This window comes from Oncorhynchus clarkii, chromosome 2 (assembly GCF_045791955.1).
Source record: "Oncorhynchus clarkii lewisi isolate Uvic-CL-2024 chromosome 2, UVic_Ocla_1.0, whole genome shotgun sequence".
NCBI lineage: Eukaryota > Metazoa > Chordata > Actinopteri > Salmoniformes > Salmonidae > Oncorhynchus > Oncorhynchus clarkii.
Window position 1 is genome coordinate 67,607,505 of NC_092148.1, and position 26,508 is coordinate 67,634,012.

The 26,508-nt window shown below is 41.5% G+C and overlaps 1 protein-coding gene across 1 annotated transcript in view; it reads left to right on the plus strand.

The window, feature by feature from the left end:
- The window catches only part of LOC139372631 (semaphorin-3D-like), an 84,133-nt gene that overhangs the window by 33,062 nt on the left and 24,563 nt on the right, over window positions 1-26,508 (plus strand). The window contains exons 4-14 of the mRNA XM_071112407.1: window positions 11,830-11,892; window positions 12,014-12,133; window positions 12,428-12,521; window positions 13,357-13,485; window positions 14,941-15,077; window positions 16,928-17,042; window positions 17,128-17,197; window positions 18,085-18,229; window positions 22,774-22,996; window positions 24,756-24,844; window positions 25,736-25,777. Coding sequence (XP_070968508.1) covers window positions 11,830-11,892; window positions 12,014-12,133; window positions 12,428-12,521; window positions 13,357-13,485; window positions 14,941-15,077; window positions 16,928-17,042; window positions 17,128-17,197; window positions 18,085-18,229; window positions 22,774-22,996; window positions 24,756-24,844; window positions 25,736-25,777 — 1,227 coding nt within the window. The remainder of the gene's footprint in view (window positions 1-11,829; window positions 11,893-12,013; window positions 12,134-12,427; window positions 12,522-13,356; window positions 13,486-14,940; window positions 15,078-16,927; window positions 17,043-17,127; window positions 17,198-18,084; window positions 18,230-22,773; window positions 22,997-24,755; window positions 24,845-25,735; window positions 25,778-26,508) is intronic.

The window sequence follows — 26,508 nt, forward strand, 5'->3', positions numbered from 1 at the left end:
GTCTCTGACCTCCTCCCTATAGGCTGTCTCGTCGTTGTCAGTGATCAGGCCTACCACTGTTGTGTCGTCAGCAAACTTAATGATGGTGTTGGAGTCGTGCCTGGCCATGCAGTCGTGGGTGATCAGGGAGTACAGGAGGGAACTGAGCACGCACCCCTGGGGAGCTCCAGTGTTGAGGATAAGCGTGACAGATGTGTTGCTACCTACCCTCACCACCTGGGGGCGGCCTGTCAGGAAGTCCAGGATCCAGTTGCAGAGGGAGGTGTTTAGTCCCAGGTTCGTTAGCTTAGTGATGAGCTTTGAGGGTACTATGGTGTTGAACGCTGAGCTGTAGTCAATGAATAGCTTTCTCACATAGGTGTTCCTTTTGTCCAGGTGGGAAAGGGTAGTGTGGAGTGCAATAGAGATAGCATCGTCTGTGAATCTGTTTGGGCGGTATGCAAATTGGAGTGGGTCTAGGGTTTCTGGGATAATGGTGTTGATGTGAGCCATGACCAGCCTTTCAAAGCACTTCATGGCTACGGACGTGAATGCTACGGGTCTGTAGTCATTTAGGCAGGTTGCCTTTGTGTTCTTGGGCACAAGGACTATGGCGGTCTGCTTGAAGCATGTCGGTAATACAGACTCAATCAGGGACATGTTGAAAATGTCAGTGAAGACACCTGACAGTTGGTCAGCACATGCCCGGAGCACACGTCCTGGTAATCCATCTGGCCCCGCAGCCTTGTGAATGTTGACCTGTTTAAATGTCTTACTCACGTCGGCTACGGAGAACGTGATCACACAGTCGTCCAGAACAGCTGATGCTCTCATGCATGCCTCAGTGTTGCTTGCCTCGAAGCGAGCATAGAAGTGATTTAGCTCGTCTGGTAGACTCGTGTCACTGGGCAGCTCTCGGCTGTGCTTCCCTTTGTGGTCTGTAATAGTTTGCAAGCCCTGCCACAACCGGCGAGCATCGGAGCCGGTGTAGTATGATTCAATCTTAGCCCTGTATTGACGCTTTGCCTGTTTGATGGTTCGTCGCAGGGCATAGCGGGATTTCTTGTAAGCTTCCGGGTTAGAGTCCCGCACCTTGAAAGCGGCAGCTCTACCCTTTAGCTCTGTGCGAATGTTGCCCGTAATCCATGGCTTCTGGTTGGGGTATGTACGTACAGTCACTGTGGGGACGACGTCCTCAATACACTTATTGATAAAGCCAGTGACTGATGTGGTGTATTCCTCAATGTCATCGGAAGAATTGCGGAACATGTTCCAGTCTGTGATAGAAAAACAGTCCTGTAGTTTAGCATCTGCTTCATCTGACCACTTTTTTATAGACTGAGTCACTGGTGCTAATGTTAATGTTTGCTTGTAAGCAGGAATCAGGAGGATAGAGTTGTGGTCGGATTTACCAAATGGAGGGCGAGGGAGAGCTTTGTTCGCTTCTCTGTGTGTGGAGTGTGTGGAGTTTTTCCCTCTGGTTGCACTATGAACATGTTGATAGAGATTTGGTAGAACTGATTTAAGTTTCCCTGCATTAAAGTCTCCGGCCACTAGGGTGAGTGGTTTCCTGTTTGCTCATTTCCTTATACAGCTGACTGAGTGTGGTCTTAGTGCCAGCATCAGTCTGTGGTGGTAAATAAACAGCCACGAAAAGTATAGCTGAGAACTCTCTAGGCAAGTAGTGTGGCCTGCAATTTATCACAATATACTCTACTTCAGGCGAGAAAAATCTAGCGACTTCCTTAGATTTCGTGCACCAGCTGTTGTTTACAAATATTCACAGATCGCCCCCCCTCGTCTTACCAGCGTGTGCTGTTCTATACTGCCGGTGCAACGTGTATCCCGCTAGCTGAATATCTATGTCGTCATTCAGCCACGATTCCGTGAAACATACAATACTAGTTTTTGATGTCCCGTTGGTAGGATATTCATGATCGTACCTTGTCTAGTTTATTGTCCAATGATTGCACGTTGGCGAGCAATATTGACGGTAACGGCAGCTTTCCTAGTTGCCGTCTGCGGATCCGGACGAGGCATCTGGCTCTTCTTCCTCTGCGTCGCTTCCTTTTGGAAATAATTGTGATGTCTGCCCTGTGGGGTGTTTGGAGAATATCATGTGAGTCCTGCTTGTTGTTCATGTTCATGTTGTTGAAAAAATCTTCATCTAATTCGAGGTGAGTGATCGCTGTCCTGATATCTAGAAGCTCTTTGTCTAATCCGAGGTGAGTGATCGCTGTCCTGATATCCAGAAGCTCTTTGTCTAATCCGAGGTGAGTGATCGCTGTCCTGATATCTAGAAGCTCTTTGTCTAATCCGAGGTGAGTGATCGCTGTCCTGATATCTAGAATCTCTTTGTCTAATCCGAGGTGAGTGATCGCTGTCCTGATATCCAGAAGCTCTTTGTCTAATCCGAGGTGAGTGATCGCTGTCCTGATATCTAGAAGCTCTTTGTCTAATCCGAGGTGAGTGATCGCTGTCCTGATATCTAGAATCTCTTTGTCTAATCCGAGGTGAGTGATCGCTGTCCTGATATCCAGAAGCTCTTTGTCTAATCCGAGGTGAGTGATCGCTGTCCTGATATCTAGAATCTCTTTGTCTAATCCGAGGTGAGTGATCGCTGTCCTGATATCCAGAAGCTCTTTGTCTAATCCGAGGTGAGTGATCGCTGTCCTGATATCTAGAAGCTCTTTTCTGCCGTAAGATACGGTTGCAGAAACATTATGTACAAAATAATTGACAAATATCGCGAAAAAACCCACATAATAGCACAATTGGTTAGGAGACTGTAAAACGGCGGCCATCTCCTCCAGCGCCAACCTGACTGTGCTTGTGCTGCATATTTTCCACCTGACTACCGACACAGCTATATGGAGTGGATCTGGGAGGAATACAGCCTAATCAGTGATGTATTGTAGTCACACACACACACACACACACACACACACACACACACACACACACACACACACACACACACACACACACACACACACACACACACACACACACACACACACACACACAGCTGCAGTTGGTAGACCCATATATCAGAGGTTGTAGAAGTGAGTGTGTGTTTATGCAGCTGTGGTTGAACCCTGCGCCAGACATTTTAGTTGATTTGATCTTAATCTCGTTGATGTAAGTCAGAGTGCTGCTCTCTAAATGTTGCCTTTCTGGTTATTGATACTGATGCTGACTAGATAGTTAGACTAGAGTCTTCTGTGTGTAGAGCGGTGTGGATATATCCATGCATAAGATAAATAGACAGAAATTAGACACACTCAGACAGACAAATGGAGTGCACATTCATAGGCGTGTCTAATTATCTTGAGTCTGTAACACATTATCTTACTGTCCTATTTCAGCTGGTAAAAATATTATATTTACAACTATGGCTACATTGACATTTTACCATGGGTACAATGGAACTCAACATAATCCTACTTACCTGATGCAAAATGGTACCTGTTGAGAAAATGGTACTTATTTCAATGAATCCCAAACAAAACAAGTAATCACACGATATGCCAAGTTCTAAGTCAATTCCAGGTACATTTCAGATTGTGAGATCAGGCTTGACCCAATCCTCCTGTTGTGAAACCAATGTGTTATAGAATTTATGTTTATGGGTTTCTCAAATCCAGCTCATGCCAAAATCCTCTCACGTGCCCAGACCTGTACTGTACTATGCTGTTCTGTAAAGTAGTGTGTACTCAGTATGTCAAATCCTAAGACATAAGACTTGTTGTATGAATTCCATGCTGCTGGGCAATAGTATGGAATCTTAATACACTGATGTGTGTGTATGGGTGTGTATGCGTGTGTATGGGTGTGTATGGGTGTATATGCATGTGTATGCGTGTGTATGGGTGTATATGGGTGTGTATGGGTGTGTATGCGTGTGAATGGGTGTGTGTGGAGTCTGTGTAACCCCAGCGATAGCTCTCCTTGGTAGTGGGTTGGGGTGAACATGGTAAGAATATAAGCCAGTTATAACACGTGTGGCCATCGGGTAGCCTACATACAAAGGACACAGAACATTATCCCCCTTTACACATTAAGATCACTGTTAAGACAGGCTAATTCCTGTCTAGGGTTTAATAGCAGGAACCGTCACTGAGATTTACCGGGATATCCTCCCCAAACCCATTCTCTTTCGTGAGCTAACGAATGGCGAGAAACAAGTCAATTATAATAAATTATTTATATGAAATGACGTGAAATAGAACTATTAAATTAAATGATATGCAATGTCTAAATATGACTTATCTACCGCCCTCTCCTCTACTATCTCCATGATCAATCATCAATACTCAGGTGTGTGTGTGTGTGTGCTGTAGCACCATACCGAATTTAGACTTTACACAAAGTCGCCATGAATTCAAAGTGCTGCATGCAACGGGTTCTCCTACCATGCCATTGCAAACAGCAAGTAGGCCTACAGGCTACATCAAATCAACGTTAAAAAGATGGCCATAGCCTGCCTCCCCAAGAATCCCACAAACATATCACAACTGGTGAGAGTATATGCTGAGAAAGAGAGGAGCAAATCAGCCTAGATGCATAAATACACATGTGACATATCAACTCTGGCTTTATTCATAGGCCAAATTAGACCAGTCGCCACAACACCAGCAGCCGACCATATTGACTCAACAAAAAGCCCCCAATTGAAAACATCCCTTAGGCTACTTGTATGGCTTCTATAAATGTTATTGCTTACTATAACACGACCTCTAGAAGCAGTTACGGTAAACAATCTCCATCTCACATTCAAATCTCCAAGCTAACGCGTGGCACTGGCAGAGGCTTCAAATATAAACTGTTTCTGATCACAAAATGGCTGATACACTGTGTACACAAAAGTGCTTGAGGAAAAGACATTTGCAACATTGTTTCATTATGTTACACAAACAAAAGCGAGCGCAGGGCTTACTGGTCAGATTTGTGGGCAATTGATCAACGGTGCTGAGTCTCTGTCAATGCTTATCTATTTATTTAGCGTAGAATCTGATGTTCCTGGTGACAAAGTCACAAGCTCTCACAGTCTTAGACTGTTTCCATGTTAATCAAACATGACATTTTGGTGTTCTTCCAAATGTCTACTTTCAAAGTGTTTAAATTAACTCCAAATGTTTAAGGTTAGGGTTAAGGTTTGACATAGGCTTAGGGCTGACTCCATTTAGTCGGCTGGTCGATTGTTCGGTTAATAGGCTGTTGGTCAACTGAGATTTCTTTAGTCAAAAAGCAACCAAAAATGATAATAATTTAGTGGTGTACAAGGCACCTGTCTGATTCACGCCTGTCTGAGTGGACTGATCCATTGTGGAGGCCGTGGGGATGGCTCAGTCCATTACTAAGACGTGCTACTGAAATTGTATATGGTTATATTATGTAAGAACAATGGTGCTGATAATATTATTTTATAACAAATGCAGTTTCCCCCGCATTGGATAGTGGCCGCTGTCTAAGGTTCTGAAACATCAGTGTGCTGTTCAATTTGCGCCTTTTCATTCGATTTACTGGAGGCAGCAGCTGAGTTAGGAGACGAGAAAACAACACTTACCTTAATTGTCTGAGAAAAGTGAGGAGAGAGGAAACGCCAACTTAATTAGGTCTATAATTAATAGCCTAACTGTTAAATGTGCCTGTTTTTTTTACATCATCCATATATATTACTGGTCAAATGTTACTCATTCAAGGGTTTTTCATTATTTTTACCATTTTCTACATTGTAGAATAATAGTGAAGACATCAAAACTATGAAATAACACATATGGTATCATGTAGTAACCAAAAAAGTGTTAAACAATTCAAAATATAAATTATATTTGAGATTCTTTCTTTGCCTTGATGACAGCTTGCACACTCTTGGCATTCTCTCAACCAGCTTCACCTGGAATGATTTTTCAACAGTCTTGAAGGAGTTCCCACATATGCTGACTGCTTTTCCTCCTGCTTTTCATTCTGCGGTCCGACTAATCCCAAACCATCTCACTTTGGTTGAGGTCGGGGGATTGTGGAGGCCCCAAGTCAACTGATGCAGCACTCCATCACTCCATCACTCTCCTTCTTGGGTCATTGTCCTGTTGAAAAAAAAATGATAGTCCCACAAAGCCCAAACTAGTTGGGATGGCATATCGCTGCAGAACGGGGTGGTAGCCATGATGCTTAAGTGTGCCTTGAATTCTAAATATTTCACAGTGTCATCAGCTAAGCACAATCACACCTCCTCCTCCATGCTTTATGGTGGGAAATACACATGCGTAGATCATCCGTTCACCCACACCGTGTCTCACAAAGACACGGCGGTTGGAACCAAAAATCTACAATTTGGACTCCAGGCCAAAGGACAGATTTCCACCGGTCTAATGTCCATTGCTCGTGTTTCTTGGCCGAAGCAAGTCTTGTTCTTTAGTAGTGGTTTCTTTGCAGGAATTCGACCATGAAGGCCTGATTCACACAGTCTCCTCTGAGCAGTTGATGTTGAGATGTGTCTGTTACTTGAACTCTGTGAAGCATTTATTTCGGCTGCAATTGCCGAGGCTGGTAACTCTAATGAACTTATCCTCTGCAGCAGAGGTAACTCTAGGTCTTCCATTCCTCATGAGAGCCAGTTTCATCATAGTGCTTGATGGTTTTTGCGACTGCACTTGAAGAAACATTTAGAGGTTTTGAAATGTTCCGTATTGACTGACCTTCATGTCTTAAAGAAATTATGGACTGTCGTTTCTCTTTGCTTATTTGAGCTGTTCTTGCCATAATATGGACTTGGTCTTTTACCAAATAGGGCTATCTTCTGTAATTTCCCCAACCTTGTTAAAACACAACTGATTGGCTCAAACGCATTAAGAAGGAAAGAAATTCCACAAATTACATTTTAAGAAGGCACACCTGTTAACTGAAATGCATTCCAGGTGACTACATTATGAATCTGGTTGAGAGAATTCCAAGAGTGTGCAAAGCTGTCATCAAGGCAAAGGGTGGCTTTTTGAAGAATCTCAAATATAAAATATATTTGAGATTCCATGTGTTATTTCATAGTTTTGATGTCTTCGCTATTATTCTACAATGTCAAAAATAGTAGAAATAAAGAAAACGCCTTGAATGAGTAGGTGTTCTAAAACGTTTGACCGGTAGTGTATATCTAAAGAAATAAGACTGAACCTGCATCTGTTTGAGTGTCAAATAGCCTACTGAGCATTAAACCATAGGCAACCACAACATGTCGAATAAACAATTTCAGATATTCTGCTGTTTTTAATCTTTGCTCTGCTGTAATAAAGACTTTACTCTTGTTTTGTTAGACCAGCCTCTGGTATTATTTATAATTTATGTAGTATTGTTTACACTGTTCCAAATTGTCAGAGATTGTATTTATAATAATAATAACCCTCATTTTCTCATGATCTACTTCTTATTGTTATTATTACTGTTATTAATATGATCATCAATATAATAAGTAATGTCGTAATCATTAGTAGGCTTAGTATGGCAGCCTTTTATAACCACCATCGAGCTGTAGGCCTAAGAGCACATCCTGTTTAGTCTTAATCCCTTAACTAATTTAGGTCTGTATTTCAATACTTATATAGGCTACTGTATCAATCAATCATTCATTAGTTGATTTGAAAGGCAATCAAGCTTTTACATTTTTTTATAACTAAAGCGACTCTTGAATAATTAGCATAAACAATTCCATTTCGGAAATTGCATTCATGACTGAATGCGACTGTTTTTAGTCTTTGCTGTAATAAAGGCTTTACAAAAAAACAGTCACTCGTTGTCATTTGTTTTTTAACACAGCGCAGCAAGTCTGAGTACAATCAAATCAATTGTGGTCGTATTCGCTCTAGTCATTTGTGTGTATTAATTATTTAATTAAACAGTGCACTTAGAGTATCAGAAAATCTTGGGGATGTAGTTGATTTGATTAAAACACATAGAATGTGTCTATATATGGAAAAATACACATTTCAAAATGTTGACCAATCAAAACAACAGACGACTCTCGGGTCGTCGTGGACAGGCCTAGATAGGCTTAAAGCAAAAATCTCAAAAACAACTTTATATTGCAGGATTCGTACATGCAACCTTTGGTACCAACGCAGATGCTTATGCCCATCCGCCATCACTGCCCACAACGCCCACAATGCGCTAGAAAAATGGAAACATACATAACAGCGCTCACTGTTGCTCCTTGTGGCCGGTTTCCACTAATTTCCCAATGTGCTCAGACATGGATGCACATTGAATACTGACTTGTATCACTGGTGCCCTGGCTGCACAATAAGTTGCTTATGTAACAAGGGGTTATGTGTTCTATGGAAAATAATGAAGGACGTGGAAGGTGTGTTCCATGACACACTAGCGGACCTTCAGAGTTGCACAGAGTTGATTATTTGCATTTTTGGATTATTTTCCAGAGAACGCATAGAGCACCGAGTTGATTATCCCTTTTATTCCATGGCTATAATTTAACACATTTTCCACTAGAAATGTGTTCATTTGACACTAGAAATGTGTTCATTTGACACTAGAAATGTGTTCATTTGCTAGTAGAAATGTGTTCATTTGCTAGTAGAAATGTGTTCATTTGCTAGTAGAAATGTGTTCATTTGACACTAGAAATGTGTTCATTTGACACTAGAAATGTGTTCATTTGACACTAGAAATGTGTTCATTTGCTAGTAGAAATGTGTTCATTTGCCAACTAGAAATGTGTTCATTTTCCACTAGAAATGTGTTCATTTGACACTAGAAATGTGTTCATTTGCTAGTAGAAATGTGTTCATTTGCTAGTAGAAATGTGTTCATTTGACACTAGAAATGTGTTCATTTGCTAGTAGAAATGTGTTCATTTGCTAGTAGAAATGTGTTAATTTGACACTAGAAATGTGTTCATTTGCTAGTAGAAATGTGTTCATTTGACACTAGAAATGTGTTCATTTGACACTAGAAATGTGTTCATTTGCTAGTAGAAATGTGTTCATTTGCTAGTAGAAATGTGTTCATTTGCTAGTAGAAATGTGTTCATTTGACACTAGAAATGTGTTCATTTGCTAGTAGAAATGTGTTAATTTGCTAGTAGAAATGTGTTCATTTGACACTAGAAATGTGTTAATTTGACACTAGAAATGTGTTCATTTGCCAACTAGAAATGTGTTCATTTGCCAACTAGAAATGTGTTCATTTGCTAGTAGAAATGTGTTCATTTGCTAGTAGAAATGTGTTCATTTGCTAGTAGAAATGTGTTCATTTGCCACTAGAAATGTGTTCATTTGCCACTAGAAATGTGTTCATTTGACACTAGAAATGTGTTCATTTGCTAGTAGAAATGTGTTCATTTGCTAGTAGAAATGTGTTCATTTGCTAGTAGAAATGTGTTCATTTGCTAGTAGAAATGTGTTCATTTGACACAAGAATACTAGAATACACTAGAATACATCCACTGAAGTAGCGAGCAACTTTACTAGATAGTTACAGTAGTTTCCTTGGTAACCAAACAAACAGACTTGCTAGTTTAGCTAATCAAACCACCAGTCCTAGCTTGCTATTATGAAAATCGAATTCAACAATGTCAATAATATTTTAAGCAGCTCAAACATATAACATATAATAATGAATTGAAGCCATGTAAATGTACTGTGGTGATATACAATGTATTATAGGGAATTATAAAATGGTTAGGTCTAATCCTGAGTGCTGATTGGTTAAAAGCGCATTCCAGTAGTGCCTATTCCACAAATGACCACCAGCTAAATCTATGACATTAAATGCCTATCTGTTCCATCTTACTGTGCAATCCACTGTCTCATCAGCAAAGCCAGGCAAATGATACACTTAATCTCCACTATAACAAGCATCTAGACATTATCTCAAATTTATTTTAGACTAAGGATTAGTTTTCAAAAGCAAAGATTTGTATAATTCTCCGAAATTTGCGGCATTGTTTCAATATTCAAAGTCGATCTTTACCTGTCCTATAGTAATGAACGTGTAGGAGTCGGGACAAGACAGACAGGCAGGCAGCGTTTCTCAGCCAGACTAAATCATGAACCAGCCGGAATCATTTTTATGGGTATATACAAAGACATGTACATTTAAAGAAAGGTTAAAGGAAATGAAGTGCAGATAGTTTGCAGTCTTTCCAGCTTGTTTGAAGTACATGTGTTAGCTGTGTTGTTGTTCAGCTCCTCTGAACAGCACTGTCCTGACGAGAGAGCACATTTTATATGCCAGGCGAAATCGCGCACCATTAGCTCAGTGTTTTGGATGTATCCAAATAAATACAAATCAACAGCTGTTGTTATTCTGTCTGCACTGTTTGACGTGACTGTAAATTAGCCGTGATTGGCTAGCTAGCAAGCAAGCGATACAAACCTTGCTAGCCAGTATGGCAATGGAACATTTAAAACGAACGACAGGGTCACGTCCATAGATACGGAACAAAAAGACTGAACGACTGGGTCACATCCATAGATACAGAACAAAAAGACTGAACGACAGGGTCACGTCCATAGATACAGAACAAAAAGACTGAAAGACAGGGTCACGTCCATAGATACAGAACAAAAAGACTGAACGACAGGGTCACGTCCATAGATACAGAACAAAAAGACTGAACGACAGGGTCACGTCCATAGATACAAAAAGGAACAAAAAGACTGAACGACTGGGTCACGTCCATAGATACAGAACAAAAAGACTGAACGACAGGGTCACGTCCATAGATACAGAACAAAAAGACTGAACGACAGGGTCACGTCCATAGATACAGAACAAAAAGACTGAACGACAGGGTCACGTCCATAGATACAGAACAAAAAGACTGAACGACAGGGTCACGTCCATAGATACAGAACAAAAAGACTGAATGACGGGTCACGTCCATAGATACAGAACAAAAAGACTGAACGACAGGGTCACGTCCATAGATACAGAACAAAAAGACTGAACGACAGGGTCATGTCCATAGATACAGAACAAAAAGACTGAACGACAGGGTCACGTCCATAGATACAGAACAAAAAGACTGAACGACAGGTCACATCCATAGATACAGAACAAAAAGACTGAACGACGGGGTCATGTCCATAGATACAGAACAAAAAGACTGAACGACGGGGTCGCGTCTCTAGCAACTGAACCAATAGAACGAGCGACCAGCCAGCTTGGGTAGCAAAGCTAGATTTGTGTCAGGGCTATATCTTGTGGATGGATGAAAGAGTTTGAATAAATTCATCAAAATATGTCAATCATTTTTTGAATATGTTGGCAACAGGTTGTATTAAAGTGATAATGCCCTCAAAGCCGGTGTTTGGAGGATATATTGGCACAACACCTGTGCTAATACGAATGTCATTTTCACTACTGTAATAACCTCATTAGATTTTACCAGTCGGCCAGCAACGCTTCATAGACCTTTGTTAAAACTGGGCTTCATCAATTAAATAGTGTGGTGACTTTGAGAGAACTTTGAGTTGATTAAATTGCAATGAATATAGCAAGAATCCGTTAGATTCATTTGTATATTTTTCCATTTACTGTGGTATAATCATATCCAATTTTTCCATTGGTTTTATATGCTTTTAAATAGCACTTCTGGTTTTAACCAGAATACCGGGAATCCCAGTAATTTCTTGACATTTTCTCGGGAAGAACAATTGGTAAATTCTCTGGAAAAAAATCTGATTTAAGTACATTTTCTTCTCTGAGGGTTTTGTGCAGTATGCTTTGTTCTTATGTGTTGTGTGATATGGTTTTGGTAGCATCTATTGTAGGATCAGGGTTATTATTTGAAGTGTGTTGTCTCTTACGTAAACCTCCCTGTCTATCTGTTCCCAGATCAGCTGGCCATCCTCCAGAGACACAGTGGAGATGTGTAAACTGGCAGGCAAGAACGCTCAAGTGAGAACAACCTGGAAAATGTCTGGCCTGACAGTAAAATCTCTATTCAGAGCACTAATTAAAATATAGTTTGTTTCTGTCTGTGTCTTATTGGTTCTTCTCCTGTGCTTCTCTCTCTCAGTTGGAGTGTGCCAACTTTGTGCGTGTGCTCCATAACTTTAACCATACCCATGTGTATGCCTGTGGGACAGGAGCCTTCCACCCGATATGTGCCTTCATTGAGATCTCAGGACGCAGAGTGGTAAGGGTCAGGGAGAATTATACATGCATGGGCGTACACATTCATACACGTACACACACATAGACTCCCACACACACACACACACACACACACACACACACACACACACACACACACACACACACACACACACACACACAATCAGAAAATACCAGACAGACAGACAGACAGACAGACAGACCAGACAGACAGACAGACAGACAGACAGACAGACAGACAGACAGACACATAGACACATAGACACAAACTGCATTCCTTACTGCTTACACAGTCTCTATCTGTCTCTCTTTCCAGGAGGGTGTGTTCAAGTTGTTGTCTGGTACAGTGGAGTCCGGGAGGTTGAAATGCCCTTACGACCCCTGGCAACCTTTCACGTCTGTCCTCACAGGTCAGACCACACCCCTACCATCTGACAGTTGATCACCCCCACCCTCACACCATCCTACTACAACCACATGCAGCCCTACATTTCCACTCTCACCTCTCCTGGTGATCAAAGCCCCTGTACACCACTCATGTACTCTCACACTCTAGGGCCCTACTCTCTGTTTTGAATATCTAAGAAAAAAAGCAAAGCACTCTTGTCCAGATCAGTGTCTCTTGCAGGGATAATTATCTCTTAATGTAATAAACAAACGTACTTGGCATGAAACTATAAACACTCAGACTCAGAGTGTGTGTTTCTGTGACCCCCTGTCTCCCTCATGACTCTCTCTGCTATCCCAAAGGTGTGTGTGTGTGTGTGTGTGTGTGTGTGTGTGTGTGTGTGTGTGTGTGTGTGTGTGTGTGTGTGTGTGTGTGTGTGTGTGTGTGTGTGTGTGTGTGTGTGTGTGTGTGTGTGTGTGTACATATTCATGCTTGTGTGCATGTTGTTTTGATGAAGTAAGACAGAGTGAATTCAGCAAGACATCGTCATCTAAGCCAACTCCTAAATTATCTGAAACATTGTTGTCAAAGCTAGATTCATGGAGACATGTTTGCTCTGCCTATCTTCTTACAGAAAACTGATTACAGAGACATCATCTCATGCCAAAGAATGTCATATTACTGAAAGTATGAGGCACAGCTTAAAGACAGATTGTCTGATTGTGTTTGTTCAGGTTTGTTGTCTTGTTTTTATCAGAATTGGGTTTGTTACTGTAATTGGTTCACATTTACAGTTGTACTTGACGCTCATTCTCATTGGTCACGGTCTAACCCTTTTTGTCTCTGATTGGTTGCAGACCAGTTCATGTATGCTGGCACGGCATCAGACTTCCTTGGTAAAGACACAACGTTCACCCGCTCCTTGGGCCCACCCCCGGACCAGCACTACATACGTACTGACATCTCAGAGGACTACTGGATCAACGGTACACACACACACTACACACACACACACAGACACACACACACACACACACGCATACACAGACACATACAGACACACACACAGACAAACGACACACACAAACATACACACGTATTGTAGAGCTATGAGTTATTAGCGTGTAGAGCCATTCATTATGACATGACATTATTTCTCACTAACTGTTGGCCTGGTTCTTTTGACTACATCCTTCCTCTCAGTCAACAAAGATTGTTTGAAGCAGGTGAGTTCATTCATAACCTAGTTTTGTCATTAAGTGTTTCACTTCCCAGTCTTTACATTGATACACAGAGCTGCTTTGTGTTCTCAGGGTGCGATAGATGGAGGTTATTGTCAATCCTTCCACAAAAGAAACAATACAGTTATTCATGTTTGACTTTTACAAGACACCACACTTACTGTAGAGCTACAGCACACACACTTACTGGGGAATTGACAGTGTGTCACACAGTTCACCAGGCCCTAGTCTACACAGACAGTACACAGGGCCCTAGTCTACACAGACAGTTCACAGGGCCCTAGTCTACACAGACAGTTCACAGGGCCCTAGTCTACACAGACAGTTCACAGGGCCATAGTCTACACAGACAGTTCACAGGGCCCTAGTCTACACAGACAGTACACAGGGCCCTAGTCTACACAGACAGTTCACAGGGCCCTAGTCTACACAGACAGTTCACAGGGCCCTAGTCTACACAGACAGTTCACAGGGCCCTAGTCTACACAGACAGTACACGGGGCCCTAGTCTACACAGACAGTACACAGGGCCCTAGTTTACACAGACAGTTCACAGGGCCCTAGTCTACACAGGAAGTACAAGGGGCCCTAGTCTACACAGGACGTACAAGGGGCCCTAGCCTACACAGACAGTACAAGCACTATTCTATGATGCTCTCTCCTCTATGTCTGTCATGGATCATCAAGTTACCACCAGTTTACTCCTCTCACACACCATCCACATTTCACAGCCAGAAGCGGGGTGTGTGTGAGATCTCTGGAGTGATGCTGTCACTCAGTGTGCGTGTGTGTGTGTGTGTGTGTGTGTGTGTGTGTGTGTGTGTGTGTGTGTGTGTGTGTGTGTGTGTGTGTGTCAGGGGTTCTGGAACATCTTACCTAGCGTACAGTAACAGCAACTCTGTGTAATATGTTGTGAGTGTGTGTGTATTTGCGCAGGTCTAAATTAGCCTATTCTAAGGAATCCTCCCAGAGGCTTTGGTTAAATTCCTCAGTGCACAGTCACATACATTCTTTCTCACTCTGTTTCATTCCTTTCCTCTGTTCCAAGGCTCTGTCTGGAGTTATTTTATTATTCATAACTCAGAGGTACTCAGCGGAGACAAAATAATAATAAAATAAGACATTCTGCTGTGTCCACAGGGTCAAGCTGTAAGTATGAACAATGTTGCACTTATAACACCTCCCTCTCTCTCTCTCTAGAGGCCAGGTTTGTATCAGCCCATCCTGTGTCAGACACCTACAACCCAGACGATGACAAGATCTACTTCTTCTTCCGCGAGTCATCACGTGACGGCAACGATAAGAGTGTCCTGTCCCGCGTGGCACGCGTCTGCAAGGTGAGATGGGGGAGAGGTGTAGAATGGTGAAGGAAGGTGAGTGAGGGATGTTTTGAGAAGAGGTCAGGGAAGAGACGAGGAAGAGGACAGACATCTAACAGGACGAGTGTACATTGATAAATCTATTTCCTCTACTACAGAGCTGGCCTCTCCACAGATATACTTAAATCCCCCTGGGACAATACCTCCTAGTACATTCCTCTTGTTTAGTCTGCCAACAGAGGAATGGACCACTTGCTGGTCTTACTGACAGGGCAGTCTAAGTAGGACAGTAGGCTAGTTGGTCCAGTACCATTTGGGTCCTGCTCCACCCCTACTTTTTCTTTATGCTCTACCTCTAGTTCTTAACCCCTTCCTGTAGCCCAAACCCCCAGCTTTAACTCCTTCCATGTTCACAGTTCTTTAAATTCCTTAAATTGTCTTGTTTTTTTAATTTATGGATAGCACACTCCAACACTAAGACATTATTTACAAATTCATTATTTGTGTTTAGTGAGTCTGCCAGATCAGAGGCAGTAGGGATGACCAGGGATGTTGTCTTGATAAGTGTGCGAATTTAACCATTTTCTGTCCTGCTAAGCATTAAAATTGCAATGATTACTTTTGGGTGTCAGGTAAAATGTATGGAGCAAAAAGTACATTACTTTCTTTAGGAATGTAGTGAAGTAAAATTAAAAGTTGTCAAAAATATAAATATTAAAGTAACGTACAGATACCCACAAAACGACTTAAGTAGTACTTTAAAGTATCTTTACTTAAGTACTTTCTGGTAGTAGGGAGGGTATTTTCTGGTAGTAGGGAGACTGTCCCTGGAGTCTTCCCACTATAAAAATTCCAAGCTCTATTGCAACATTCCCAGTTTACGACTTGGGAGTAAGCTGTAAAGCCGATGAGGCAGGAGAGGGATTCCTTGTCCTGTGTCTATAGCCGACCATAAAGGGGTTCCTCTCTGGATAAATGGAATAACAGATCTTCAGTCATCTTTGAAGATAATCCCATTTAGAAAACGCTAAAGCCATTACCCCTGCCTTTTCTATAATTGCATGTCTATAGTGATAGGTTCATCTGTGGGCCAAGTTCAGTAGGGAGGTTCGTTTAGGGCCCTTGTGCTGGATAAAGGGGCCCTGTACTTTATATGTATATTTGAGTACTCCTACCCTACCCCTAACCCTGAGAAGGGAATTGCTTTATTGAGTAGAGCACTCAGCCAGGGGTATACATATGCTAATTGGAAAACATGCATAATTAATGAGCTTGCTAGTTTAAGTCTTCTTCCCTCATATTTCTACTTCTTTAGATTTTCTCTCCCTTTCTCTGGCTTCAATTCTTCCTTCATTCTGCTATTCTTGTCCTACTAAATCCTTCTAACATATTCTCTCCTCCTTGTCAGCAATTTTCCTCTTCAGTCGTCTCGCCCTCCTTTGTCAGTTCATTCCGACCACCATCATCACTACTGTAATGAGCAGACCTCAGTCCTCTGCCAGTCAAATAATCAGAGTTTGGTCTTTATCTTGGTTTATTTAAACTGGTCTCAAACAGGAGTTTACGCGTTCAAGGTCTGTCAAATAGTTTGCAGTTGTGTTGTTCTTGATATGTCAGATCTGTGGACTAGACTGTGGTTGTTTCATGGTTTTACACCTGCAAAACGGATTTCAGATGTATTTGTGTGTTAGACTATGGTTGTGTAATGGTTGTGTTATGGTTGTGTTGTTCTTGATATGTCGGATCTGTGGACTAGACTGTGGTTGTTTCATGGTTTTACACCTGCAAAACGGATTTCAGATGTATTTGTGTGTTAGACTATGGTTGTGTAATGGTTGTGTTATGGTTGTGTTGTGGTTGTGTTTCAGAATGACGTGGGAGGGTTGAGGAGTCTGACCAATAAGTGGACAACGTTCCTCAAAGCCAGACTGGTGTGTTCCATCCCTGGACCTGACGGAGTGGACACGCACTTTGACGAGCTCCGTAAGTCCCACACACACACACATGCTTCCATGTTTGCAGACACACTAAATGCCACATTCTTACCTTTTATGTGTGTGTGTTGTAGAGGACATATTCCTGCTCCCCACCAGAGATGAGAAGAACCCTGTTGTGTATGGAGTCTTCACCACCTCCAGGTAAAACACTTAGTACACCAAACCACACAAGGCATGAGAAATCAAGGATTATCGTGTAAATACCTCTTGACGAGGGCTGTTCTTAGGCCGGAGTCGTAGCCAACGGCCAGGAAAACAGCACTTAAGAGGGTGTTAATCACAATCCAGGTTCGAGGGCCTTATTACTTTTATAAAACGATTGCCAACACGTAAAACGTTATTTTAATGAGTACAAAACAGTCCGGGCAAAAGACAGTCGTTAGTTCTGAGATTCTAGCCAAATGGGCTGGTTGTTCATTATATCCATTTTATTTGCAATGGTTGCTATGCTAAATAAATAATTGCCATGTAGCTATGCAGGCTAGCTACTTCTCCTTGCTAGCTAGCCAACTAAGGCTAACACACAGTCGTATTAAGCAGCTGAAACGACAACATTTTTTTCTGTGCATTTTCGTTTGTTTTACCTTTGTTTCTATTGCCATTTCTTTTGATATGCCCGTTATAATGATCCTGATAAATTAATTTTCCAGGCTCAGAGAAGCTGTCAGTCTTGTCATGTTCATAAGCATGGCAGAGTGGAGATCACAAAAAAATAACTGCTACATTGTTCCACAGGTCAGAGAGGCAGACAGCTAGGCTAGTAGCATGGGGAGATTTGTCTAGATGCTCTTTTTCAGGGGAGATAAAGTTTATTGATTGCCTGGCTGGGCTGTGTGGGACCATGGATACACACAGTTTAAATGGAACTGTTAAAAGGCATTACATGGGGATTGTGGTGAATAACCCTCCTATTAACCAATCAGCAGCATCCAGGATCCAAACAACCTGTTATATAACGAGACATCTCTCTACGGTACTTCTCAAGTTATTCTTCCCACTATACCTATTAGACTGTGTTTCTCCCCCAGCTCTGTGTTCCGTGGCTCGGCGGTGTGTGTGTACAGCATGGCTGACATACGAGTTGTGTTCAACGGACCCTACGCTCACAAGGAAGGACCTGACCATCGCTGGGTAGAATACGAGGGGAGAATACCTTACCCTCGCCCTGGAACGGTACGGTAACACACACACGCACACACACACACACACGCACACGCACACACACACACACACATCTCTCCTAGCCCTACCCCGCTCCATTTCCCTCCTCGGCGTAAGTAGGGAAACAAGATGACTGCATACTATTTCTGTACAGGATAATTTAGAAAGACCCCCTCTCCTCCACTTAAATGACTTACAGTATATCACCCAATCCTGGTACATGACACAGTCCTGATGAACAATAATAAACACCCATCTACTATGTGTGCCTGTACTCAATGCATCTCTGTGAAAGTGTGTGTGTGTGTGTGTGTGTGTGTGTGTGTGTGTGCGCGTGCGTGCGTGCGTGTGTGTGATATATGACCTAGTCTCAGTGCTGGTGAACAATAATAAACTGCAGTCTGGGCGGCAGCTTTGTTGATGTCTCTAAGTCGTCACGGTGATCACCGTCGTGTGTTTCCTTTCCTGCAGTGTTTGTGGAACTGATTAACATGAGGGACTGTGACTGGTGTGTGTGTACAGTACATTTGGAAAGTATTCAGACCCCTTGACATTTTCCACATTTTGTTATGTTACAGCCTTATTCTAAAATGGATTAAAACTTCTTGTGACTCCCCATCCCGGATCCGGGAGCGTAATCATCACCTGACACTAATTAGCATAACGCAACAGACATAAATATCCCTAGAAAATATTCCTATGCTTGAAAATCACAAATGAAATACAGTGCCTTGCGAAAGTATTCGGCCCCCTTGAACTTTGCGACCTTTTGCCACATTTCAGGCTTCAAACATAAAGATATAAAACTGTATTTCTTTGTGAAGAATCAACAACAAGTGGGACACAATCATGAAGTGGAACGACATTTATTGGATATTTCAAACTTTTTTAACAAATCAAAAACTGAAAAATTGGGCGTGCAAAATTATTCAGCCCCTTTACTTTTAGTGCAGCAAACTCTCTCCAGAAGTTCAATGAGGATCTCTGAATGATCCAATGTTGACCTAAATGACTAATGATGATAAATACAATCCACCTGTGTGTAATCAAGTCTCCGTATAAATGCACCTGCACTGTGATAGTCTCAGAGGTCTGTTAAAAGCGCAGAGAGCATCATGAAGAACAAGGAACACACCAGGCAGGTCCGAGATACTGTTGTGAAGAAGTTTAAAGCCGGATTTGGATACAAAAAGATTTCCCAAGCTTTAAACATCCCAAGGAGCACTGTGCAAGCGATAATATTGAAATGGAAGGAGTATCAGACCACTGCAAATCTACCAAGACCTGGCCGTCCCTTTAAACTTTCAGCTCATACAAGGAGAAGACTGATCAGAGATGCAGCCAAGAGGCCCATGATCACTCTGGATGAACTGCAGAGATCTACAGCTGAGGTGGGAGACTCTGTCCATAGGACAACAATCAGTCGTATATTGCACAAATCTGGCCTTTATGGAAGAGTGGCAAGAAGAAAGCCATTTCTTAAAGATATCCATAAAAAGTGTTGTTTAAAGTTTGCCACAAGCCACCTGGGAGACACACCAAACATGTGGAAGAAGGTGCTCTGGTCAGATGAAACCAAAATTGAACTTTTTGGCAACAATGCAAAAAGTTATGTTTGGCGTAAAAGCAACACAGCTGAACACACCATCCCCACTGTCAAACATGGTGGTGGCAGCATCATGGTTTGGGCCTGCTTTTCTTCAGCAGGGACAGGGAAGATGGTTAAAATTGATGGGAAGATGGATGGAGCCAAATACAGGACCATTCTGGAAGAAAACCTGATGGAGTCTGCAAAAGACCTGAGACTGGGACGGAGATTTGTCTTCCAACAAGACAATGATCCAAAACATAAAGCAAAATCTACAATGGAATGGTTCAAAAATAAACATATCCAGGTGTTAGAATGGCCAAGTCAAAGTCCAGACCTGAATCCAATCGAGAATCTGTGGAAAGAACTGAAAACTGCTTTCACAAATGCTCTCCATCCAACTTCACTGAGCTCGAGCTGTTTTGCAAGGAGGAATGGGAAAAAATGTCAGTCTCTCGATGTGCAAAACTGATAGAGACATACCCCAAGCGACTTACAGCTGTAATCGCAGCAAAAGGTGGCGCTACAAAGTATTAACTTAAGGGGGCTGAATAATTTTGCACGCCCAATTTTTCAGTTTTTGATTTGTTAAAAAAGTTTGAAATATCCAATAAATGTCGTTCCACTTCATGATTGTGTCCCACTTGTTGTTGATTCTTCACAAAAAAATACAGTTTTATATCTTTATGTTTGAAGCCTGAAATGTGGCAAAAGGTCGCAAAGTTCAAGGGGGCCGAATACTTTCGCAAGGCACTGTATATTGAGATACAGCTTAACCTTTTGTTAATCACCCTGTCATCTCAGATTTACAAAATATGCTTTACAGCCAAAGCTAAACAAGCATTTGTGTAAGTTTATCGATAGCCTAGCATAGCATTATGCCTTGCTAGCAGCAGGCAACCTTGTCACAAATCAGAAAAGCAATCAAATGAAATCGTTTACCTTTGATGAACTTCGGATGTTTTCACTCAAAAGACTAGCAGGTAGATAGCCAAAGTTCATTTTTTCCCAAAAGATAATTTTTGTAGGGGAAATAGCTCCGTTTGTTCTTCACGTTTGGCTGAGAAATCGCCCGTAAATTGCAGTCACGGAAACGGCGAAAAATATTCCAAATTAGCTGCATAATATCGACAGAAACATGGCAAACGTTGTTTATAATCAATCCTCAAAGTGTTTTTCTAATATCTATTCGATAATATATCCGTCGGGACAATTCGTTTTTCAGTAGGACCGATTGGAGTAATGGCTACCTCTGTATTTTACGCGAGAATCTCTCCCGGAGCCACCATGTGACCACTTACGCAATGTGGCCGCCTACGGCTATTCTTCAACATAAATGCGTAAAACTACGTCACAATGCTGTAGACACCTTGGGGAATACGTAGAAAGCATAAGCTCGTTGATGGCACATTCACTGCTCAATAGGGACTCATTGGAACGCAGCGCTTTCAAAACCTGGGGCACTTCCGGATTGGATTTTTCTCAGGCTTTTGCCTGCAACATCAGTTCTGTTATACTCACAGACAATATCTTTACAGTTTTGGAAACGTTAGAGTGTTTTCTATCCAAAGCTGTCAATTATATGCATATTCTAGCATCTTGTTCTGACAAAATATCGTTTTTTTTCCAAAAATGAAAATACTGCCCCTAGAGTCGCAACAGGTTTTAACTAAACGAAAATCCTTATCAGTCTACACACAATACCCCAATATGACAAGGTGAAAACTGTTGTTTTTTTTACAAGTAAAAAACAGAAATACCTTATCTACATAAGTATTCACACCCTTTGCTATGAGACTCGAAATTTAGCTCAGGTGCATCCTATTTCCATTGGTCATCCTTGAGATGTTTCTACAACTTGATTGAAGTCCACCTGTGGTAAATTCAATTGATTGAACATGATTTGGAAAAGCACACACCTGTCTATATAAGGTCCCACATTTGACAGTGCATGTCAGAGCAAAAACCAAAAGGAATTGTCCGTAGAGCTCCGAGACAGGATTGTGTCGAGGCATAGATCTGGGGAAAGTCAACAAAACATTTCTGCAGCATTTAAGGTCCCCAAGAACACAGTGGCGTGGAACCATCAAGACTCTTCCTAGAGCTGGCTGCCCAGGGCAAATTGAGCAATCAGAGAAGAAGGGCCTTGGTCAGGGTGGTGACCAAGAACCTGATGGTCACTCTGACAGAACTCCAGTTTCTCTGTGGAGATGGGAGAACATTCCAGAAGGACAACCATCTGTGCAGCACTCCACCAACATCTCTAGAGAAACCTGAAAATAGCAGTACAGCGATGCTCCCCATCCAATTTGATAGAGCTTGAGAGGATCTGCAGAGAAGAATGGGAGAAACTCCCCAAATACAGGTTTTCCAAGCTTGTAGCGTCATAGCCAAGAAAACTTAAGTATGCAATTAATCACTATCAAATGTGCTTCAACAAAGTACCGAGTTAAGGGGTTGAATACTTATGTAAATGTGATTTTTTTCATTTCTTTATTTTTTATACATTTGCTTTGTCATTTTGTGGTATTGTGTGTAGACTGATGAGGGGGGAAAACTATTTAATCCATTATAGATTAAGGCTGTAACAAAATATGGAAAACGTCAAGAGGTCTGAATACTTTCCGAATGCACTTTATGTGTCGGTACATTTGTGTATATGCGTGCATGTGTGTGTATATGTGTGTGAGTGGATATGCATTGCGCCATCGAGGGATGGTTTATAACTGTATAATAGGAGGAACAGACGGGGTAGAAGGGTTGTGAACTCCAGAAGTAGCGGTATGTACCTGAATCTGTGGAGTACTTCAGTTCACCACCAGATGGAGACAAGTTCAAAAACAGCTGAAGTGAGTCTTTAATGACAGGGATTCCTAAATTAGTCCTTAAGGTACTTATCTAGATGACTATCTGCTTCGAGGTTGGCTTTCATACTGTCTGAACATGATTGTCTATCTCCTTTCCCCAGTGTCCCAGTAAGACGTATGATCCCAGGATAAGGACCACTAAAGACTTCTCAGATGAGGTGGTCAGTTTCATCCGCTTCCACCCCCTCATGTTCCGCTCCGTCTACCCCCTGACCAGCCGACCCGTGTTCACGCGTGTACGTGTCGACTACACACTGACACAGATAGTGGTGGACCGCGTCATGGCTGAGGACGGACAATATGAAGTCATGTTTCTGGGGACAGGTGAGAGATGGACACAAACACACACAATTTTCAGTAACCCTAACATTCTATTCTCAGCCTTCCTCTTTAACCTGAAAATGTTAAGACTGTTTGAATGTTAGATGTTGTTTTAATTCCATCCTGCAGTACTGTTGATACTCTGTGTGTGAGCTCCATATGAAATCCCATGTCCCCTATCATATTTGAGTCAGAAAAGGCCATTCATCTGATAGGTAAGATATACAAAACCTTACGGAAAGCCTATCCAACTGCCAATCTCTTAGAATAATTTTTTTTTTAAATCAGACTAAAATTGGAAACCGGACTTTAAATGAACTGATATTGGCACAAGTTGGAGGGAAAGTTGAAACATACAGGGCCTTCAGAAGGTATTCACACTCCTTGACTTATTCCACATTTTGTTATATTACAGCCTGAATTCAAAGTGGATTTAAATTGAGATGTTGTGTCACTGGTCTACACACAATACAGCATACTGTAACTTCAAAGTGGAATTATGTTTTTAGAAAAAAAAAAATATGAATTAAAAATGTAAATCTGAAATGTCTTGAGTGAATGAGTATTCAACTCACTGTTATGACAAGCCTAAATAAATTCAGGAGCAAACATTTGCTTAACAAGTCACAAATAAGTTGCATGAAATAATAGTTTTTAACATGATTTTTTAATGACTACCTCATCTCTGTACCCTACACATACTGTAAGGTCCCTCATTCAAGCAGTGCATTTCAAACACAAACTCAACCACAAAGACCAGGGAGGTTTTCCAATACCTTTCAAAAAAGCTCACCTATTGATAGATGGGTAAAAAATAAAAAAGACATTGAATGTTCCTTGGAACATGGTGAAGTTATTAATTACACTTTGGATGGTGTATCAATACACCCAGTCACTACAAAGATACAGGCGTCCTTCCTAACTCAGTTGCCAAAGATGCAGGAAACTCAGGGTTTTCAATGGTGACTTTAAAACAGTTACAGAGTTTAGTGGCTGTAATAGGAGAACCTTGAGGATGGATCAACAACATTGTAGTTACTCCACAATACTAACCTAAATGACAGTAAAGAGTATTTTCTGTAGATCGTTGACAAAAAAGGACATTTAAATCCATTTTAATCTCACCTTCGAAAACAACAAAATTTGTGAAAAGTCAAGGGGTGTGAATACTTCCTTAAGGCACTGTAACTAACAACATTACAGTTAACCAAAATGTACACTTAATCCAGTATAATCTCATGTGTAGAATTTATTATACAAGAGACAAAATTCACAAATTCTACAGCACAAAGGCAGAGTCATGTCTTAAATCTAAAACTAACAATGACGCAATAATCATTGTTCATAATGATTTCAATAATAATTTCAAGACATGGCATATGAGGATGCAGTGAGGTACCCGATGGGTTGGACTATACTTTTCGCGTAAATCATCTTGAAAAAACATATTCTTAAAAATTGAAAATCATCTGGGCAGGTGTGATGTCATTGATGTTTGTGTGTGTCTGTATGCTGTTGTTTGTATGTTTTATGTTTTGTATTGTTTAAATAAAAAACAAATGTAAATTTAAAAAAATAAATCCCCTGTCTTTGCTGTCATGCTCAGACTGACCAGCAGATAGCGCTACAACATCATAGTCTGTTTGGAGCCAAGCAGTCCCATTTCAGTAGATCTCTCTCACTAGAAAGCTAGTGAAAGAGAAGTATTATGTGTGTGTATTTCATAAGCATGTGAAAATATAAACATTTGTGTGTTGTCCAGATGCTGGGTCAGTTCTAAAGGTGGTGAGCATTACTCAGGAGAACTGGTCTACTGAGGAGGTGATTCTGGAGGAGCTCTCGGTGTTCCAGGTAATACACACACACACACACACACACACACACACACACACACACACACACACACACATACACACACACACCTTTAAATATTGTCTTCATTCACATAGGGTTTGGAGAAGTTGAATACGTCGACACCAGATCTGTCAGTATACTACTCTGTCAGTATACTACTCTGTCAGTATACTACTCTGTCAGTATACCACTCTGTCAGTATACTACTCTGTCAGTATACCACTCTGTCAGTATACTACTCTGTCAGTATACTACTCTGTCAGTATACTACTCTGTCAGTATACTACTCTGTCAGTATACCACTCTGTCAGTATACCACTCGTTCAGTATACTACTCTGTCAGTATACCACTCTGATGCAGATAACTGACTTTTTCTAAATCATATAATCTCCACTGCAGTCAGAAAATTATATCTGTATGTAGCTACTCATACTACTAAAAAACTAATATCCTGAATTTCCTTCTGTCCTGGAATTCAAGGTCAAGGTGATTTGTCAATTAATATTAATCAACCAACATTTTAATTTAGCTTTTTTTCTTTTTTTTAACATTATCTCTTGATTGAAGGGTTGTCAACTCTTTAAACAGCAGTATAGTATGAATACCTTACTATTCTAAACACACAGCAGGAGTTCTGGGGGTATAGAGAGGAGAGTTGGTGTGTTTCTCTAGTTTGACAGACATAGAGTGAGTTTGTTCTCTCTCGTTGATTCACACACTTCTTGGTTGAACTCCCTAACCTGAGGCCATCTCCGTAGCTGCAAAATGAGCTTGGTTTTTCTCAAGTATAACTAATTAGCTAACGACTACACTGTATGTATAAAGTAGAAAGTACGAGTCAGTGTGTATGTGTGTATAGTGGAGATAATGTGTGTTTTATCCTCTAGGCTCCCACTCCCATCCTGAGTATGGAGATCTCTTCTAAACAGGTAAGAACTCCCCTCTTCTCTCTATCCCTCCTTTCCTTCTCTATCACCCCCTACATTTCTCGTTTACTGTAGCTTCAGGGGTACTAACTGCACCATCCACAGCCACCTTCCCTCTTTCCTTCCCTTCTCCTCCCCTCTCTTGCTTGCCTCCTCCCTCGCTATCTGAGGGTCAGGGATGTCAGCAGACCGTTCAACTCCAATCACAGCCTCCCTTCATCTGCCACAGCGTGTGTGTTTGTGTGTGTGTGTGTGTGTGTGTGTGTGTGTGTGTGTGTGTGTGTGTGTGTGTGTGTGTGTGTGTGTGTGTGTGTGTGTGTGTGTGTGTGCGTGCGTCTCATCCCAACCCATCCCCCAGTGTTTTCCATATTTCCGTTCAGTGTTTGTTTTGTAATCCCTGGTTCAGACGAGTCCAGGCAGATCCATACAAAACACCTCTCTCTCTCTCTCTCTCTCTCTCTCTGTCTCTCTCTCTCTCTCTCTCTCTCTCTCTCTCTCTCTCTCTCTCTCTCTCTCTCTCTCTCTCTCTCTCTCTCTCTCTCTCTCTCTCTCTCTCTCTCTCTCTCTCTCTCTCTCTCTCTCTCTCTCTCTCTCTCTCTCTCTCTCTCGTTGTTGAAGGTTTTGTTGTTTAAACCAGTAATAATAATATTGCAGGTGAGAACCTTGAGGATACACTCTTCAAAAAAGGGTTCCAAAAAGGTTATCCGGCTGTCCCCGTAGAAAAACCCTTTTTG